The following is a 19,078-nucleotide window of genomic DNA, read 5'->3' as shown; positions in this document are numbered from 1 at the left end:
ACTTAGTCATAGATAAATTAAACCCTTGAATTAACAAAATAATATCACAGTTAAATGAGATTCCTTGTTACAGTCACAAAATAAATGTTACCAACAATTGACTAGACACTAACCTAGCACAGGATTAATAGAACGCACAGTTAAAAAAAATATATATACCATGAAATAAGCATCCCGTCGTATGTGTGTGCGGGATTGGGAGAATTTATTAGTAATTGGTGTGAAGAAGCTCCAGGCTGGACATTCAGTAATCAGTAATGCATACAAACTTGCGTGAGGCGCAGTGTAGTGCATTAACACGTTAAGTGCGGGGGCCAAAATTGCCGACAGCCCGCAGGTGCGGCTATGTTTGGGTTGCTATATCGTCAGTGCCTCTCCAGACATCGAAGCGGGAGGTTGTGTGTGTATGTTTGTCAATGTGCTCTACGTGTTAGCGCAATAAAATTCACGACCCACATGTGGGTCGTTTCGCAGCAGAGGGATGTCGGCTACGACCCACCGGTGGGTCGTGCCGCACTTAACGTGTTAAGCATCAACTTGGAATGAAATATAGTTATTTATGTCAATGAATTGTCTTACAAAATATGTCTATCAAACATACTTTCAGTCATGAACATACTATTCTTACAGTCTACTGAGCCAGTGAGGCACTACTTTTTTCAATATTTGTATGCCTGCCCAGAGTTGTGCAACAACTAGCTGGTGCTTACAGCATCCAGTCCTGAGGCCGTGGGCAAATCCTCAAGGCTCTTGCAGACGGAGACTGTCAGACAGTCTATGGCATAAAAATTATTCTGTGGCATCTAAATAACTCATTGTGATTTGGGGCCACATTGGACAAGTCTGCATAGCTCCCACAAATTGCCAAAAGAATAAAATTGGCCTGAGTTACAAATTTTTTTCACACAATTTCACATTTCAAACTATTCTATTATATTTTAATTGTTGAATGTTGGTATTGTTGTGTTTCAACTGAGTTTAATGAGTTGCAAAAATTCATTGGAAAGTAAAAATGAGAATGATGGACCTGGTGGATCTTCAACCTCAAATTTTTCCAGTAAGTCCTGACAGGCTGTCAGCTGACTTCTGATTTTGGATTTTTATTCATGCAAAATTTCAAATTTTTTTTCAGACTTCCTACTGTAAGAGAAATTGTTGATTCATCAATTCCTGTGCAATCACTTATATTTATTCAGAATTTGATTTGGTGACTGGAATGTCTTTTGTTTGATTAAAAATTATCACAATTAATATGTTTGCTGCCCCTAAATCCTAAACAGATAACTTTGTGTTGAATATCATGCAGCATTGCAGTCTGCAATACCCCTGAACTTGAATTGGAATTCATGTTAATATATATGTTGGAAGCTGCATTCCGGATAAAAGAATGTCCATGTGATTCTGATTATGACTAAATGCAGTAGTAACACATGAATGAAAACCAAGGTTTTTAATTTATTAGCTGTATTTATTACATAGTAAACACATAAAATAAAATTTTAGAAGTAAATTTGTTGTAATTAAAAATTATGCCATTAAAATGATTTTCACATTTTAGCTGCTTGAAAATGTTGACATACTATACATAATATTAATATTAAATGGATTTTTTCAGGTGCTTTTGGCGCCCTCAAAGACACCACAGTGTATGCCAGTGCTCAAGATGTGCCTTCAGGCTGCCCCAAAGACCTGCAACTGCCAACACGGCTTCCTTCTAAGAACAGCATCATAGTGAGCTCACGACAGGTGTGCTGCTTAGTTCTTGTAGGAGTAGTGGAGGGATTCTTGGAAGCATGTCCTGCACTTACTGAATCCATTAAGGAATTTATTGAATATCGTGCCAATGACACAAATTGGTTTTATTTGAAAATCAGTACGAACTATTTTTCTAACAAAATGAAATAATAGTTTTATTTTGATGTTCCCACTTTGAACAAGGTTATGACCATCTTAACATGTGTCCATGTTAACAACAAGGACTTCATCATAATTCATTATAACAGGATTGATAATGATCTCAACATTATTTTTGCTCTCAATTTGTCAGTTGTCAATATTTGATGTTCAAATACAATGAATTGTGTTAGTCCAGAAGCAAACTTAATATGAATCCTGAACATTGTGCTGCTTTATTTCCATTTGTCATTCATGAACTTAAACTTCAGTGAACAAGTGAATAAAGTTGTTCAATAAACTACAGAGAGGCAACCCATTGCTGAAGCACATCCGCAATGTCCCCTACGAGTATGGCGAGATTGTGGCCGACTACCTCATGGGGGCCACAACCTGCGCTGTGTTCCTGAGCATGCGCTACCACCGCCTCAACCCACAGTACATCCATGAGCGTCTCAAGCTTCTTGGCCAGCAGTACCAACTGAGAGTACTTCTACTACAGGTAAATAGCGAGGCATCATTCATTCAGCCACTTAACATGCGACCTACAACTGAGAGTACTTCTGCTACAGGTAACAAGCGAGGTATCCTTCCTACTTCCTAGTGCCACTTAACATGACACCAACAACTGAGAGGGCTCCTGCTACAGGTAATAAGCGAGGCATCCTTCCTTGAGCCACTTAACATGCCACCAACAACTGAGAGTACTTCTGCTACAGGTAACAAGCGAGGTATCCTTCATAGTGCCACTTAACATGACACCAACAACTGAGAGTACTTCTGCTACAGGTAACAAGCGAGGTATCCTTCCTAGTGCCACTTAACATGACACCAACAACTGAGAGGGCTCCTGCTACAGGTAATAAGCGAGGCATCCTTCCTTGAGCCACTTAACATGCCACCAACAACTGAGGGCTCCTGCTACAGGTAACAAGCGAGGTACCGTATCCTTCTTTCAGCCACCCAAAACGCCACCACCAAATAAATGTTATTTTTCTTCTGGCAGTTATTTTTTGCCGACTCCAAGAAAGCTCTGTATTTATGTTCAATGAATATAAATTTTCATATTACGTTCATCATGATTCTAAATTTTTAGGAGATATTTTTATCCGGAGCTACTTTATCAACGTCTTAATTAGGTGCCATATTTTCAGCTTAGCCTTCGTGTTCTCTTCATTTCCGGTATTCGTTTTGTGCCCTCTGGTCATAGGGTCGGAATTGTTGTTCATTTTGACCCGATGACAACAGCAGGGCTAACTTGATCATTCCTAAGTTGTGATGTAATGTGTTGTTTGGGTTGCCTTATAATGGGAAGATAGACGTGAGCGACCCGCACAAGGAGCTGCAGCAGCTGAGCCGCGTCAGTGTCATGGCCGACCTGACGCTCATGCTGGCCTGGAGCGCTGAGGAGGCCGCCCGGGTGCTCGAGGTCTATAAAATGTTCGAGCACAAGCCCCCTGACCTCATCATGGAGCGCCAGCACACTTCCACCACGCTCAGGGTCAGGGCTAATGCACTCAGCAGCGTTCGCGCATTACTTCGTACTTCCTAAGTAACTTTTTCGTACCGAAAAGAAATTCAATTCTATTAAGTTTCGAGATAAGTAATTTTGAATACGAGCTACGACTAATTCGTTATCGAGATCGTTTATTTCATGAATTTTATTGCTCGAAAATATAGCTGTCCATTGAGACGAATATTTTTTATGAGCATTACAGTTTTAGCGTGTGTATTCTATGCGTTACTGAGGAAGAAGTCTGTGCTTTATTCACGGCGACCTCACTTAATTATTTCATCTTCTCGAGAATGTTTTTATCAAGCAAAAGATGATATATTTTGTTAAGATTGCACCACACTTTACTGCTAAATGAGCCTAAACTTATATTATACGACAGCTGATCGAGGCCCTGACGAGCGTGCACCGCATCAGTCGGCCCGACGCCATGACACTTCTCTCCAATTTCGGCTCCCTCGAAGGTGATATTACTTTTTCTGGATCTGTTTAAAAAAATTGATGATCTTTATGAAAGATCAACCTGTTTAACCATAATTAGTCAATTGTTGGTTTTAAGAAATGTTATTACGTAATGCGCCCATGTATGTATCTAATTTATCTAAATTCTGCTAATTGCTTTCGTGCTAATAATTCAATTTCTTCTAGACACACTAATATCGTTCATCTGCAATGACGTCGTTAAGCCAGCTCGCTTCATCCGAGCACTACCACGTGCAACTATCATTCATTATTCTTAGTTATCACATTTTCATGAAAAGTTTTGGCGCCATTCCTCTGAAGTACATTTATACTTTGCTTGCAATATATATACTATCCACCCGCAGGCATTGTGAAGGCGTCAATACAAGAGTTATCGACGTGCCCGGGTATTGGGCCACAAAAGGCGGAGAAGTTGTACTCGACGCTGCACATGCCTTATGCCAAGCAAGGTGGCTCCACCGCGACCAGGCTAGCCACCTCCGCCATAAGCCACGCCTTTTCTGGCAAAGAAAAACAGTTGTCCGTGAATACGGGGAAGAAAACGTCGGATGGTTGCGCTGGCCCGTCGTCCGTCACCTCGTAAAACGCGACAGAATTAGAAAGTTTGGAGGTGTTTATCAATTCACTGCATTGATTTTTCTAAGAGATTAGATTAAGGTTAGGTGCTTCTCAGGGTAATCGTAGTATGCATTCAATCAGACACGTGAACGTGATAAAGTGTATACGTCGGCATATTTTCATTCCCCCGTCCGCCATTGGCGTCACTTGCCAGTTCTTCAATGGACGACTCGCATCTAACAAGTCTGATGTTCAGCAATGAAAGTAATGTCTATGACCCCAGTATGTCATGGCCCCAGCTTCCATTTTTATAGATTCATTTGAATTTTTGATCAATGTTGAGCTGTGATATCAAAAGGTCCATATGAAATAAGTAAATGTTTGCAGATATTTTATTCACCTTACGTATGCCGCTGAATTCGGCATGTAATTTGAATACAAGTGATAGAAGTTAATAATGTCGGGCAATTTATCTATACACCTGGTTTCATGTTACACCCGCGAGGGTCTTCGTAGATGCAGCAAAATTTCTCTCTGCTTGAATAAGAACTCTTTTAATTGCTTCTCTGTCATTTATCTATGGATATATTCTTGAACGTGAAACGATAGTTCAACCTAACGCATTTTTTCCCATAACCTGCAAGTTCAAAAGTAAATACATCAGCTTAATCACTAGGCGTTCACAGAACTTATAGAGAATAACATAAATTAGGTCATTGTAACCTATAATTATTAACGCCTCAGAACAAAATTCCCGCCTCGTACTCGGCTGATTTGGTAGAAAAAGTTCAGTTTTGTTGTCCTGCGGCTAGCCCGTGGTGGCAACAAATTGAACTGTTCATGTCTTGCACGAGATCGCTGTCAGCCTCACAACTATGTACACATTAACGAGCGGCTACTATCGGTAGAGGTAGTCGGCCTGGATGTTGGCTGCGATCTCAGGTTCCCATTTGTCGCCGATGCTCAGGAGCTTCTCTTTGTTGTAGAGCAGCTCTTCGTGCGTCTCGGTCGTGAACTCAAAATTGGGTCCCTGAAGATGCAAGATATTATTGTCTGAGTGTTAAGTCGTTGTAGTACGGAGGGTTTGTAAATATAAATAACATTCGTTTAATAACATACTCGTGAAAACAAATCTAACATTACTAGTCGAGTAATTCCAACAGACGTTGTAACGTTATATTTTATGTTTCATGATTTTACTTTCAAACTTTTCCCAATGTTTAACTCCTCATTTCCAATTCAAACACTTGCTCATTGAATTGACCAGGTGTGAACTTGTTCCTTGATATTCACCCACTAAATAATGCTTTATTCATGCCTAATAAGGAGGGAGTCTATAGGAATGACATTAATATAATAGTATATGTAAGGAGTTCATGAAGAGCAGTACCTCAACAATGGCGTCGACAGGACAGGCCTCTTGGCAGAAGCCACAATAAATACACTTGGTCATGTCGATGTCGTAGCGCGTGGTCCTGCGAGCGCCATCCTCCCGCTCCTCCGCCTCAATGGTTATTGCCTGCAGAAGTTACCAAATGGCAATTTAGCTTTACCTTTTTATTACAAACCGCGCCTCCTACTTATGTAGTGAGAGCTAAAAAATGACTGCATAAAGATGTACACGTGAACATGACGTGGATTATAGATAGGTGACTATACATTATTCTGAAAACAATTCTATGAAATTTTGAGGGTGACCAAGACGTTGAGCAATTGAAGACAAGATAAGAGACTTGACCACCGGGCTGTGAGGGACAAGATGCCGTGGGAAACTAGAGTGAAGAGCCAAGGCAAGGAAACACTGTAGGTAGGAAATGAGCCTGTCTTGTACTGGAGGAAGATAAGACCGAGCAGAGCCTGATAGTATTTGTACTGGAGGAAGATAAGGCCAAGCACAGCCTGGTAGTATTTGTACTGGAGGAAGACAAGGCCGAGCACAGACTGGTAGTATTTGTACTGGAGGAAGACAAGGCCTCCGAGCACAGCCTGATAGTATTTGTACTGGAGGAAGACAAGGCCGAGCACAGCCTGGTAGTATTTGTACTGGAGGAAGACAAGGCCGAGCACAGCATGGTAGTATTTGTACTGGAGGAAGATAAGGCCGAGCACAGCCTGGTAGTATTTGTAAGGTCAAGGACAAAATATTTTTAGAAGTTGTAGTATAGGAGGAGGTGCTGTCACAACTGCCGCATTATAGGAAAGTTTGAACTGAAAGGTGGCAACGAAGAGTGTGCAGTCAGCGGAATACAATGCCACATTAAGCATTCAGCAACCAACTCAGCATCACAACCAAGTCCGTTTGATTAACAGAAAACGTACAAGTTTGGTTGAGTTAAAAACATTAACAAATTTAGACAGAGTAGAGAAAAGTAATCAAGTATAGTTTGGTGATGGTGAAAACCTAATTTGGATGAATAAGAAAGATCATCAAAGATGCTCTTTAAAGTAAAGATCAATTAAGTTTAAGTGTGATGGAGTGAACAGAAGCAACCAAGTTTGGTGATGATACAGAGTTCTTAACAGTTCCTCATTATATAAATTAACAAATGCATATAATGACAGGATAAATATTAACCGAAGGTAGTAGACTAATTCCACTCACAGTTGGTGAAGAAACTCAATAAAAGTTAGAAAAGTAACTAAAGATGAATGTATAATGAAATCAAGAAAAAACTTCAACAATTTTGGTATGGTTTAGTATGCATAGGTTTGTTCAATTCCTCCATCTCAAAGGTACATCACAAGATATAAATCATTCTGAGGCATAAAATACCATACCTGAGCAGGGCAGATGGCCTCGCATAGCTTGCAGGCAATGCAGCGCTCCTCTCCTGTTGGATAGCGACGGAGTGCGTGCTCCCCTCTGAACCTGATTGTGAAACATACATCTAACTGATTCAATAATTGATGAATAATAAACTATCATGAGGCAAATGAAATTTATTTTTCAATATTATGATGGTAATATAGGTATAACAATAATTCTAGGCTGTCTATTAATCTATAAAAAATAAAGAGTATGCATGTAGCCATTCAGACATTGCTATAAATTTTGCACAAAAGAAACAATTGCATTATAGCTTGATTAAATTTACCTAGGGCTTAGAGGACCCTTCTCAAAAGGATAATTGATGGTGCAAGGCTCTTTAAACATTGTGCCAAGAGTGACGGCAAAGCCACGAGCCAACTCAGTCCAGAAGATGGTTGTGGCAGCTCTCTCTGTGATGGCGCCATAGCTCATGTCAGGCTCTGGCATGGACACATCCTTGTAGTTGCTGCGACGGCTGCTCACGAGCAGAGGCCTGCTGCCCCTCAGCAAATCTTGGGGCACCACTGCACAAAATTACAGTGAAAAGGTTAGTTGGCCCTTTGTCCTGTGTCTCGTTTTTTCTATTGTCTTGAACAGTTTAATCTTGACATTGGCAAACAATTTGATACAATTTAATTCACATTCATCATGCAAGTTTAGAGTCTTCCATAATCTATAAGAAAATCAAGTTCTTTCTACGATATTAATTTGATTTCAAAATTGAATGAGGAAAAATTCATTATTATACACAATTCAAACATTATTATGTTTATTATACATTATAATAAGCAATTCAAAATTGTATGCAAAACAATGCTGTCCTTTATATTAATGGCTTCACACCCACTCCAAGTGAATGTAGAGACATTACATAGCACTGCGTGACCTCTGCTTGTTTCCTGTGCTTTTGTGAGACTAGCCAATCAGACGCCAGTGATGTTGTGCATACCACATCACACTGATGGTACTATGTAGGTATACCACCCTATACCCATGGTATGTATAACACAGTTACCTTCTTTTATGGTATAGTATGTATACACCACTGTTGGTATGTATATAATGGTATGATGGTATTCTGATTCACTGATGGTATTCTAAACCTTCAATTGTTCTGAAATTTTGGCAGATGCTTGCCTAAAAAAAACACATATATTTTTGTCCCAGCCGTTGGGGTCCTTTCAGCATTAATTTCTTTCTATGCTATTGGTTGATATAAAAAATATATACTTATACAGATAAATCTGCATTATGTCATGACTTTCTTGTTTAAAGTATACCGTATTTACTCATAAGAATTTGTTAGAATATTAAACACAATTTATAAATATTTGTTACTTGGTAATTAGAATGATGAAATACTGATTTATAGTGTAATAATCCAGAGATTACAATCAAGATAAATGATTATTATCTGAATTACAATTTATGAATAATTATAATAACAGTAGTTTGTAAATAATTTTTGTTAAGATGTTTTACATTAAGAAGTTTCAAATAATTATTTGATTGGATAGGACGTATGTAGAAAATAATTGAAAATATGAAAGACTGCAAGCACAAATGGTAACCATAAAGTTTCTGGTATGTTGGATGTTCAGGATGACATGCAGCTTGTTGCAATGCAAATGAGTGCTGCAGTACTTGGAAAGCATGGGATATACTATCAAAGTTGATAGTAGTATTTTCTTATTAGAAATTACCTAGCAACGCATCTTGAATACTTACTGCTGGCAATGAATTCCAAAAACTGCTAGCAACATTTCAGGTTTAAAATCCGTATCTTGGCAACTCTGCACTCATGCACTGTGGCATATTTTTTAAACAAAAGCCTAGGTTAAATGCTGCCTACAGTTCATGTCACCTTGAAATTGTAAATAGATAGGTTTGTCTACCGACATTTACATCATTCTTACTCCTTTTCATGAAAATTTATGTTTCAAGATATTCAACATTTATTTAGTTTGCTAATTCTTTGTAAATTGGTACTTGTGTTTTAGGTTTTGAACTGACAATGGAGCTGGACCCCAAAATACTTTCCTTCATAAGAAATGGTGATTTTTTTATTTTTTAGCTGTGTTTTTTTTTTTTTTTTTTTTTTGCTTTTAAATTTTTGCTAAACTTGTGATTTAAGCAAGCAAGTGATCTCAAGTTGAGCGTCTATGTAGTGAAAAAACTTATTTACAGACGGTTCACTTTGAAACTTGGCACACCCATGTAAAACAGAATTCTAAGACTTTTTTGTTTGTGTCATTTTTTTTTTTTTTGAAAAAAAAAATTAAAGAAAATGTGAAATTCTTAGAGAACAGCAAAAAAAAATTAAATAAAACGAGAAATTCTTAGAGAACAGCAAAAAAGGGTGAACAGCAAAGAGTGAACTATAGAAATCTATCTCCTCCTAGGATTTTAAAGCTACTACATCAAGACACATACCATCATTTGATTTGTAAGGACCATATCAATCAATTCATTGTAGCTTTTTTTTAATTTTGATTTTTTATGGATGGGGGAGCATTTTTTGAAAACATTTTGAAAATTTTGCAGTTTTCCCCTTTCCTCCCACCCCTTTTTTTCAAAATATTTTCAAAACTATAATGAAATTGAAAAGAAAAGTACAACCAATCTCTAGATATTTTAATTGCGAATCAAATGGTATATGTCTCATTGCTGCAGCTTCAAAACTCTAGGAGGAGATAGGTTTGCCGTGACAATAAGTGTGAATGTTCAGGCGAGTGCAACAAAGTCCTGCGTGCATTGCAATAGGCACTCAGGAATTTAAAAGTAAAGAAAATAGCCAAAAAGTTCACCATTTCTTATAAGCGAAAACGTTTCGGAGTCCAGCTCCATCGTCAGTTCAAAACCTAGAACACAGGTTTTGAATGTAAATCTTTATGTACGGTATTGCTAGTGAACAATTTTAAAATTAGCTCGTTTTTCAAGTACAAACATCCTCTCCCTGTTCTTATGTTATCATCCCTAGTTTATCAATATAGTTTTGTGCAGTGCGCATCTGCGTATGTTGGTATGACATCGCGCAATTTTTATACTAGGCTTGCAGAGCATAGGGGCAGGAGTTATAGAACAGGGAACATACTTCCGCATCCCCCTCATTCAGCCGTATGTATTCATGCCGAGCAGTGCAACGTCCCGGTGTCCAATAGTGATTTTAGAGTTTTAGCCTCCACAACCGGTGTTTCTGACCTACGAATTTTAGAATCTTTATATATTTTCAAACAGAAACCCAGCTTAAATGCAGCATTCAGTTCCTATCCTCTAGAAATTGTAAATAGATAGTACCCTCTCCACATGTCATCTCATTTTTATTTCTGTTATCTTCGATTTTAGTTCTGAATTTCTGATGTCCTCAAGTTAAGGTGAATTGTTTGAATGTGAATTTTAGGCTACTAATTGTTTGTACCTGTGTTCTAGCTTTTGAACTGACGATGGAGCTGGACTCTGAAACGTTTTCGCTTATAAGAAATGGTGAACTTTTTAGCTATTTTCTTTACTTTTAAATTCCTGGTAAATTTGCGACTTAAGCAGCCAAGTGAGTTTAATACTTATATCCAATCTAAATAGGCACTCAATGCAGCAAGGATACAAAACTAAACGTTACTGTAGCTTGATTCCCATCAAGGATGGTGGGAGCGACTGCATGCACATTGCACACCACCCCATATGACACCAGGCGGGTAACTGGACTGCAGCTCAAGCAAACACTATTTAAGTGCTTGGCAGCTAATTTCCCTCTATCTTATTTGTTAAAGAACTCCCCCACCTCTATCCCTTTTGGGATGTATTGTGAACGCTTAAATCAGCATACAGAGATGGTGTTGGTACCGTTGGATAGCTCAGAATGTCAGCTTTAAGATGAGACTAAAAACCGGAGAAGCCAATACTGTCAATTTTCCACCTAGACGCTCCCTTTAATACGTAATAATCACCACATAACAATTCATAGTGGAAAAGCAGTTTTTTATACTCTCCCTCAAGTTCATTTTTTAGTCTTATAAGTAGGCCCTGATACCAGCTTTTTTCATACATAAGAAATTTGCTTAAAACTTTAGTAAATTAAGAATGAACTGATTCTAAAAAAACCTCTGGTTTTCCACAGCATATAATAATATGACTATACCCATTACATCTTATTACAACCCCTGGCATTTTAGGCTGGCAAAAATTATGGAATCACCGGCCTCGGAGGATGTACATTCAGTTGTTTAATTTTGTAGAAAAAATGCAGATCAGACATGACACAAAACTGAAGTCATTTCGAATGGCAACTTTCTGGGTTTACGGAACACTATAAGAAATAAAGAAAAAAAATTGTGGCAGTTAGTAATGGTTATTTTTTTAGACCAAGCAGAGGGAAAAAATATGAAATCACTCAATTCTGGGGAGAAAATTATGGAATCACTTTGTAAATTTTCATCCCCAAAACTTACACCTGTATCAAATTAGATCTGCTTGTTAGTCTGCATCTACAAAGGAGTGATCACACCTTGGAGAGCTGCTGCACCAAGTGGACTGACATGAATCATGGCTCCAAAATGAAAGATGTCAATTGAAACAAAGGAGAGGATTATCAAACTCTTAAAAGAGGGTAAATCATCATGCAATGTTGCAAAAGATGTTGGTTGTTCACTGTCAGCTGTGTCTAAAATCTGGATCAAATACAAACAACATGGGAAGGTTGTTAAAGGCAAACATAATGGTAGACCAAGGAAGACATCAAGGCGTCACGACAGAAAACTTAAAGCAATATGTCTCAAAAACCAAAAATGCCCAAAAAAACAAATGAGGAACGAATGAGAGGAAACTTTAGTTAATGTCTGTGACCAAACTGTAAGAAACCACCTAAAGGAAATGGGATTTACATACAGAAAGGCTAAATGATAGCAATCAAGGGTTACAATGGGCTAAGGAAAAGCAATTGTAGAGTGGATGAAAGTCATATTCAGTGATGAATCTCAAATCTGCATTGGGCAAGGTGATGATGCTGGAACTTTTGTTTGGTGCTGTTCCAATGAGATTTATAGAGATTGACAAATTTTCAACTAACTAATACTTTATATAAGTCTAATTTTAATTGTTGAGTGAAAGGAGCAAGCATAAAACTTCAAAGTGGTTAGGTACTTTATAGAAACTGAGCAAGGCAGTGTACGTATTTTAAGCCTTTAAGAAGTTCAGTTTTTGCCTCAAATAACGATGTTGGGTAGAAAAAGTGGTCTTGGTGGATCAAAATAATATATGAACCTTCGAAATTAGAATTCCATCCTGCTGGTATCCATGATACGTTATTGGTCTACTTATAAGACTCAAAAATGAACTTGAGGGAGAGTCTAAAAAACTCTCTGCTCTGTCACTATGCTGGGGAGATGGCTGTCATTACATCTTCAATAAATGCACAAGTTTATGTTGATATATTGGTCACTTTCCTTATCCCATCAATTGAAAAGATGTTTGGAGATGATTAAATCATTTTTCAAGATGATAATGCATCTTGCCATAGAGCAAAAACTGTGAAAACATTCCTTGAAAAAAGACACATAAAGTCAATGTCATGACCTGCAAATAGTCCAGATCTTAATCCAATTAAAAATCTTTGGTGGAAGTTGAAGAAAATGGCCCATGACATTTGACAAGGCTCCAACCCGTCCAACGGAGAACGGACCAACCTGCAAAGCTGATCTGGCAACAGGCCAACAGCAATCAGAGAAAGTTGGAGGCAGCTTGATGAAGAGTACTGTTTGTCACTCATCAAGTCCATGCCTCAGAGACTGCAAGCTGTTATAAAAGCCAGAGGTGGTGCAACAAAATACTAGTGATGTGTTGGAGCGTTCTTTTGTTTTTAAAGATTCCATAATTTTTTCCTCAGAATTCAGTGATTTCATATTTTTTTCCTTCTGCTTGATCTAAAAAAGTTAACAGTTACTGACTGCCACAATTTTTTTTATTGATTTCTTATAGTGTTTCTTAAAGCCAGAAAGTTGCCATTTGTCATTTGAATTGACTTTAGAATAATTAGTAGTTTTGTGTCATGTCTGTGATCTGCTTTTTTTCTACTAAATTAAATAACTGAATGAACATCCTCCGAGGCCGGTGATTCCATAATTTTCGCCAGGGGTTGTAGAAAGATGTCATTATTCTCAGAAATGCAGGGATACAAAATTTTTCACAAGTGTCAGATCAAATTCATATTCACTTACGCCGTGAAATGGTAAATACTCGCAACGCTGCCATTTCCGATCAGCTGGAACTGCAGTAGCTCGGCACCGTGGATCCGTGTTATGTATTTCCTGTACCTTCAGACCAAGACCACGAATCTAGTAAAATGTTACCTACAAATTATTCGGCCATTGCTATTTTTGACAATAGTTGAGCCATGATTATCAACAGCAAAACGAAAACAATGTATTTGCATACGTGAGGCACTCTAATATTATTAACTATGTCACACTTTTTTGTCGGGTCTTGACTGAAAATAAAATCATCTTGGCAGAGATTTTCATCTCTGCAAAGATGTTGATTTTCAGAGAACACGTTCAAAAGTCATTGATTATATCTCACCATAAACAAAGAAATAAAATATAATCCCTAATTTTCTGATCGCAGCCTACTTTTATATATCTGAAGTTTCGTTAAATCGACTTTGTCATTTCGATAAGGGTTCAGAGTGATGTGCATAGAATAATAATTACCAACTACTAAAATACACGCTTCACTGTAGGCACATGCCATTTATCGTAGTTTGACATAGAAGTTATTTTGCGATTACAAACATAGAGAGACTATTTATGTAAAAATCTGCAATAATTCCTGCCGCAGCGTATCGATAATAACTACTTATAATCTATAATTCAAGCAAATCCGTTCAGTATTGTAGGAGTTATGAGTCCTTCGGTTGAGCTGAGTCCGCAGGCGAGTTCGCTGGCGGGTCCGCAAAAGTGTCGATTCAGTATTACCGGGAAACAAAGCTGAATTACCCGGAAGGCATGTCTATTGCTGTGAGAAGAAGCTGTCGGACTTGAGATCACAGAGGGTGATGTGTGGACCGGTCGGATGAAAACAAGTGAGCGATAAAGCGTGGGTGACAGCCCGGTCCTGATCCTGTACCACACCTGCTTAAAACCAGCGCTGATTGCAACCATTAATTCCAAACATCTCGGGAACGCTTTATTCCCTCAATTCGTAACCAATAAGGCAATAACTATGTAATTATATACATGGATTTACATGCTTATGGGCGCATAGACGGTATTTTTTTACAATTGTACTCCTCTTCCTTTGCAAATAAAACGAGGAAATGAAAGAATATTTATCTATAATAAATCTGAAATTTTCTGGTGACAATACGGAAAACATTCGCCTTATTTCCCAGGATTTACAATTTATCCGCAATTTGCTCACAATGTAAGCGATCCAACTTCTTACCAAGAGCCCTGAAGGCATTCCAAAATGTGACGTGCTGTGCGTATTAACGTGACGCACAGCAGGAGCTTTGCGTGCTGTGCGTGGGGGCGCAGCCGTAGGCCACAAATATTACTCTTAAATAAGCCCTGGAGCCAACGCCTAGCTTCACCATGCATTACCTTTACTCAGCCTCAGAACTAAAAGCCGCAGACTACGCTTGAACTCCGTAATCCACACAATAGACACACTGCCGAAAGATAATTGCGCCGTAGGTCTTCAGCCGATGCTTAAGCATGCTCGCTCTTAAAGCAGGCAGTCCTCCATCCGACTGTACCTACTTCGGCCTAACCTATTCACGCTGTCCCGGCTCTCAACCTTCTTGCAGCCAATGACTGGCTCTACCAGCACACTTGGACCGCCTTTCTAACTTCTTGCAGCCAATGAGATTAGGTTCTAACTTCTTGCAGCCATAACCAAGCTCAATCCATAAGTCCTGAAGAATTATAACGGTGGTTATGTAAGGCGCCAAAAAAACTCGTCTGTTAAAAAATTCTCGTTGCGCAGAAAGGTCTGTTAATACATTGTTGAATAATCGTGCATCGTAGCGGAGAGAATATCGAGCTGGATAAAAATGTTTCCACACGTTTTACACAGGATTAAGTTCATATAACGTAAAATTTATTCTTCAAATTGGCGTGTAAATTTATTATAGGTATTATTTCAATATTAATGAGGTATCGACGGCTACTGCTTATTATTATTGTCTTTGCGTGAAAAGGAACAGTATTTAACACTTCATCACCACTTATTCCGTGCCTCCGAAGATAGTCATAAGTACCTGAGGTACTACAAAATCCACCTATGAATGTCGGTGCATAGCTGGTCCCGTGCTGGTCCACACTCGTATAGTTTGCCGGGGCCAAAAGGAACAGTATTTAACACTTCATCACCACTTACTCCGTGCCTCCGAATATAGTCATAAGTACCTGAGGTACTACAAAATCCACCTATGAATGTCGGTGCATAGCTGGTCCCGTGCTGGTCCACACTCGCATAGTTTGCCGGGGCCAACGGTGCTCAGGTTTGTTTTAGGTGGAGAAAGGTTGCAGCTCGTATAGGTTAGGTCTGAAGAGGTTAGGCCAGAGGAGGTTTGGCCATGTTTACCATTGGCAAGCTTATTTTGTGGATGTGGAAATCCGGCGCTATGGCTTTGAGCACTTGACTTCATAGGCGTTATGCACTCTAACGTTCTTACCTATGGAAAGGAATATGAACTAATTGTGAAGTTTGGCAAAGCTGGCCTCCGGCATGCGCCCCCTGTGCGTACTAACGTGACGCACCGCACACCAGGAGCTTTACGTGCTGTGCGTAAGCCTCGATAACGGAGGGAATTATCCCTGAAGGTTTCAAAGTGGGACTGATAACGCCAATCCACAAAGGAGGTCCTAGGGACAAACCCCAAAATTACAGACCTGTGACCTTTACCTCACATGTGATCAAGGTTTTTGAGAAGGTAGTAGTCAGGAGGCTTATCCGGTATATAGATGAGGCTTACCTGTACAATAACGGACAAAATGGTTTTCGGCGTAATCGTTCCTGTTTGTCGCAGTTACTGGAGCACCATCACCGTCCTGTGGCCCAGCTGGAGGAGAAAGCTGGCGTGGACGTGGTAGACCTAGACTTTGCTAAAGCTTTTTGACAAAGTTGACCATGTGGTGCTTTTTAGAAAGCTGAGGCTGTTGGGGGAGGAAGCCTGCTGAGGTGGATCCACAACTTCCTTACAGATAGAGTACAAGCTGTCGCAATAGGAAACTTGAAATCGAGAGACGCGAAGGCGAAAAGTAGAGTTCCGCAGAGCTCAGTGGTTGGACCGATACTCTTCCTCATCCACATTGCCGATGTAGACTCGGAACGCACCCACGCATCTACATCGTCATTTGCGGACGATACAAGAGTGCTGACGAGGATCATAGATGACCTACATAGACTGCGAGAGGTTACAGGATGATCTGTCGTCAATCTACGATAGGGCCTTAGTGAACAATATGCAGTTCATTGGCACCAAGTTCGAAGTAATGAGATACAGAGTCCGTACATAGATCGGGATGCCACATCTCTACTTGGCATCAGATGGCACAGAAAATGAGGAGAAGCAACTAGTTCGAGATCTCGGAGTGTTGATGAGTACTGAAGCCACGTTCGATGCCCATATCGAGGAAATAGTCACGCGCAGCCGGCAACGGATGGGATGGATATGGCGGACATTTCGAACGAGAGAAGCAGCACCAATGATTACACTCTTCAGAACCCTCGTGCTCCCCAATCTTGAGTATTGCTGCCAACTTTGGTCGCCACTCCAGGCGGGTGCGGTGCGGAAATTAGAGGCAGTGCAGCGGACCTTCACGTACAGGATCAGCGGCATGTGGGAGCATAACCTGAACTACTGGGAAAGGCTGAAGCACCTGGGACTGTACTCACTGAAGAGGAGAAGAGAGAGGTATAGCATACTGCATACTTGGAAGATGATAACCGGACTGGCTCCCAACTTAGTGAGTGAGGCCTCCAGAATAGTAGCACGTTACCACGATAGGAGGGTGAGACTGTGCAAGGTTCCCCCATTTAATAACCGAGCCGCGGCCAGAGTACAGACTCTTCGTGAAGGAACACTGTCCGTTGTAGGACCGAGGCTCTTTAATGCCTTGCCAAAAGCGCTGAGAGGAGGGGAGTTCACCCTTTCAACTTTCAAGAGACGACTGGACAATTGGTTGAGAAAGATCCCGGATTGTCCAGTAATGGGAAATTACCCTCAGCAAGTGACAAGCAACAGCATCTTGCTTCAGCTGGCCCAAAGGAGTGTAAATATATGGAACACGTCCAACGTTACACGATGAACTTACATCCGAGACCCGAGGGCGGGGTGACCTGCCTAGCGACGACTCGGAGACGGAGGACGACGAAGGCGGCGCATCAGCGTGACCGGGGACTAGGAAGTCCCGAACTCATCGTAAGGTCATAATGCGTACTGACATGACGCACCACACAGCAGGATCTTTACGTGCTGTGCGTACTAACGTGACGCACAGCACAGCAGGAGCTTTACGTGCTGTGCGTGCTAACGCGATCAAATGATTCCTCGCATAATTTTGGCCGTGATGAGTTGATGCGATAAAATGCTGAAGACGGAGCCTCCAAGCGGTACGCGGTGACTGTACGGAGCCTGCAGCGGTACGCATTGACTGTGCGGAGCCTCCTAGCGGTACGCGGTGACTACGGAGCCTCCTAGCGATGAGCGTTGACTGTACGGACTACGGAGCCTGCAACCGGTACGCAGCGAGTCTGTGACTGTACGGAGCCTGCAAGCGGTACGCAGTGAGTCGGTGACTGTACGGAGTCTGCAGGCGGTACGCAGCGAGTCTGTGACTGTACGGAGCCTGCAAGCGGTACGCGGTGAGTCGGTGACTGTACGGAGTCTGCAGGCGGTACGCAGCGAGTCTGTGACTGTACGGTGCCTGCAAGCGGTACGCAGTGAGTCGGTGACTGTACGGAGCCTGCAAGCGGTACACATTGAGTCGGTGACTGTACGGAGCCTGCAAGCGGTACGCAATGAGTCGGTGACTGTACGGAGCCTGCAGGCGGTACCCGTACGCATTGAGTCGGTGACTGTACGGAGCAACATTTGGAGGTTCAGTGCAGGGAGCTATGCAGACGCCGAGATGCAATACCGTGGGGTGGGTGCATAAGGTCATAAGGGTGTGTTGGGTGGCAGTTCTGCGTGCAGTACAGAGACAAATGACTGATATAATTTCCAAGACAAAGATTTGTTTAAAAATTTAAAAGCAAAGAATAGTCCACAAAAATTCATATCTTTATAGAAAACGTTTCGGAGTCCAGCTCCATCGTCAGTTCGTAGAATCTATAATATACATAGAAAGTCACAAGTTAATACAATTGAAAGCACAGAACACAATTAGAACCTAAATTTACAAGTAATAGGACATAATAACCTATCTTATTCACAATTTCAAGGGGATAGGAGCTCACAGCTGAATTTAAACTGGGCCTAAGCTTAAAAATGTACAATGATTCTAAGATACGCAAATCTGAAGTACCGGAGGTAGAAGCTAACACCCTAAAGTCACTGTCAGAAACAGGCACATCACACTGCTCGGCGTGAGTGCGCACAGCCGAATGAGGGGAGCGCGATAGCAACTGTCCGGTCCTACAACTCCTGCCCTTATGCTCAGCGATCCTGGAATAAAGATTGCGTGAAGTCATACCGACGTACGCAGATGCACATTGTGCACAACGAAATTGATAAACCAGGGACGATCGCATATGAACAGGGAGCTTATCTTTATATCTAAAGAAAGAACCGATTTTGAAACTGTTAACCAGAACAATATGGAGTT

At 40.5% G+C, this 19,078-nt stretch overlaps 2 protein-coding genes across 2 annotated transcripts; one reads left to right on the top strand and one right to left on the bottom strand.

The window, feature by feature from the left end:
• The first annotated feature begins 540 nt into the window (after positions 1-540).
• LOC108669845 (DNA excision repair protein ERCC-1) lies at positions 541-4,829 on the top strand. Its single transcript, XM_018157273.2, has 6 exons — positions 541-1,057; positions 1,616-1,746; positions 2,201-2,395; positions 3,209-3,394; positions 3,789-3,870; positions 4,234-4,829. The coding sequence occupies exons 1-6, from the start codon at positions 982-984 to the stop codon at positions 4,470-4,472; spliced, it is 909 nt and encodes a 302-aa protein (XP_018012762.1). The 5' UTR covers positions 541-981; the 3' UTR covers positions 4,473-4,829.
• LOC108669846 (NADH-ubiquinone oxidoreductase subunit 8) lies at positions 4,826-13,554 on the bottom strand. The gene is made up of 5 exons (XM_018157274.2): positions 13,466-13,554; positions 7,543-7,780; positions 7,226-7,316; positions 5,838-5,966; positions 4,826-5,477 (listed from the first exon to the last, which is right to left on the bottom strand). Exons 1-5 carry the CDS (start codon positions 13,497-13,499, stop codon positions 5,346-5,348), a joined length of 624 nt encoding a protein of 207 aa, XP_018012763.1. The 5' UTR covers positions 13,500-13,554; the 3' UTR covers positions 4,826-5,345.
• Positions 13,555-19,078: the final 5,524 nt, after the last annotated feature.

Source organism: Hyalella azteca, unplaced genomic scaffold (assembly GCF_000764305.2).
Source record: "Hyalella azteca isolate HAZT.00-mixed unplaced genomic scaffold, Hazt_2.0.2 contig9818, whole genome shotgun sequence".
NCBI classification, from domain to species: domain Eukaryota; kingdom Metazoa; phylum Arthropoda; class Malacostraca; order Amphipoda; family Hyalellidae; genus Hyalella; species Hyalella azteca.
Note: the sequence above shows the minus strand (reverse complement) of the source record. Positions and strands in the feature narration are given on the sequence as shown.

What these genes read in the sequence shown, in the direction of transcription:
- LOC108669845 (XM_018157273.2), top strand. Translation starts at nt 982, where the DNA reads ATGAGTTGCAAAAATTCATTGGAAAGTAAAAATGAGAATGATGGACCT. An exon ending in TCATAGTGAGCTCACGACAG is followed by an intron (nt 1,747 to 2,200) that starts GTGTGCTGCTTA and finishes AATAAACTACAG; the next exon opens with AGAGGCAACCCATTGCTGAA. An exon ending in CAATTTCGGCTCCCTCGAAG is followed by an intron (nt 3,871 to 4,233) that starts GTGATATTACTT and finishes ATCCACCCGCAG; the next exon opens with GCATTGTGAAGGCGTCAATA.
- LOC108669846 (XM_018157274.2), bottom strand. Translation starts at nt 13,499, where the DNA reads ATGGCAGCGTTGCGAGTATTTACCATTTCACGGC. An exon ending in AGTATTTACCATTTCACGGC is followed by an intron (nt 7,781 to 13,465) that starts GTAAGTGAATAT and finishes AATTTTGTGCAG; the next exon opens with TGGTGCCCCAAGATTTGCTG. An exon ending in AAGGGTCCTCTAAGCCCTAG is followed by an intron (nt 7,317 to 7,542) that starts GTAAATTTAATC and finishes TTTCACAATCAG; the next exon opens with GTTCAGAGGGGAGCACGCAC.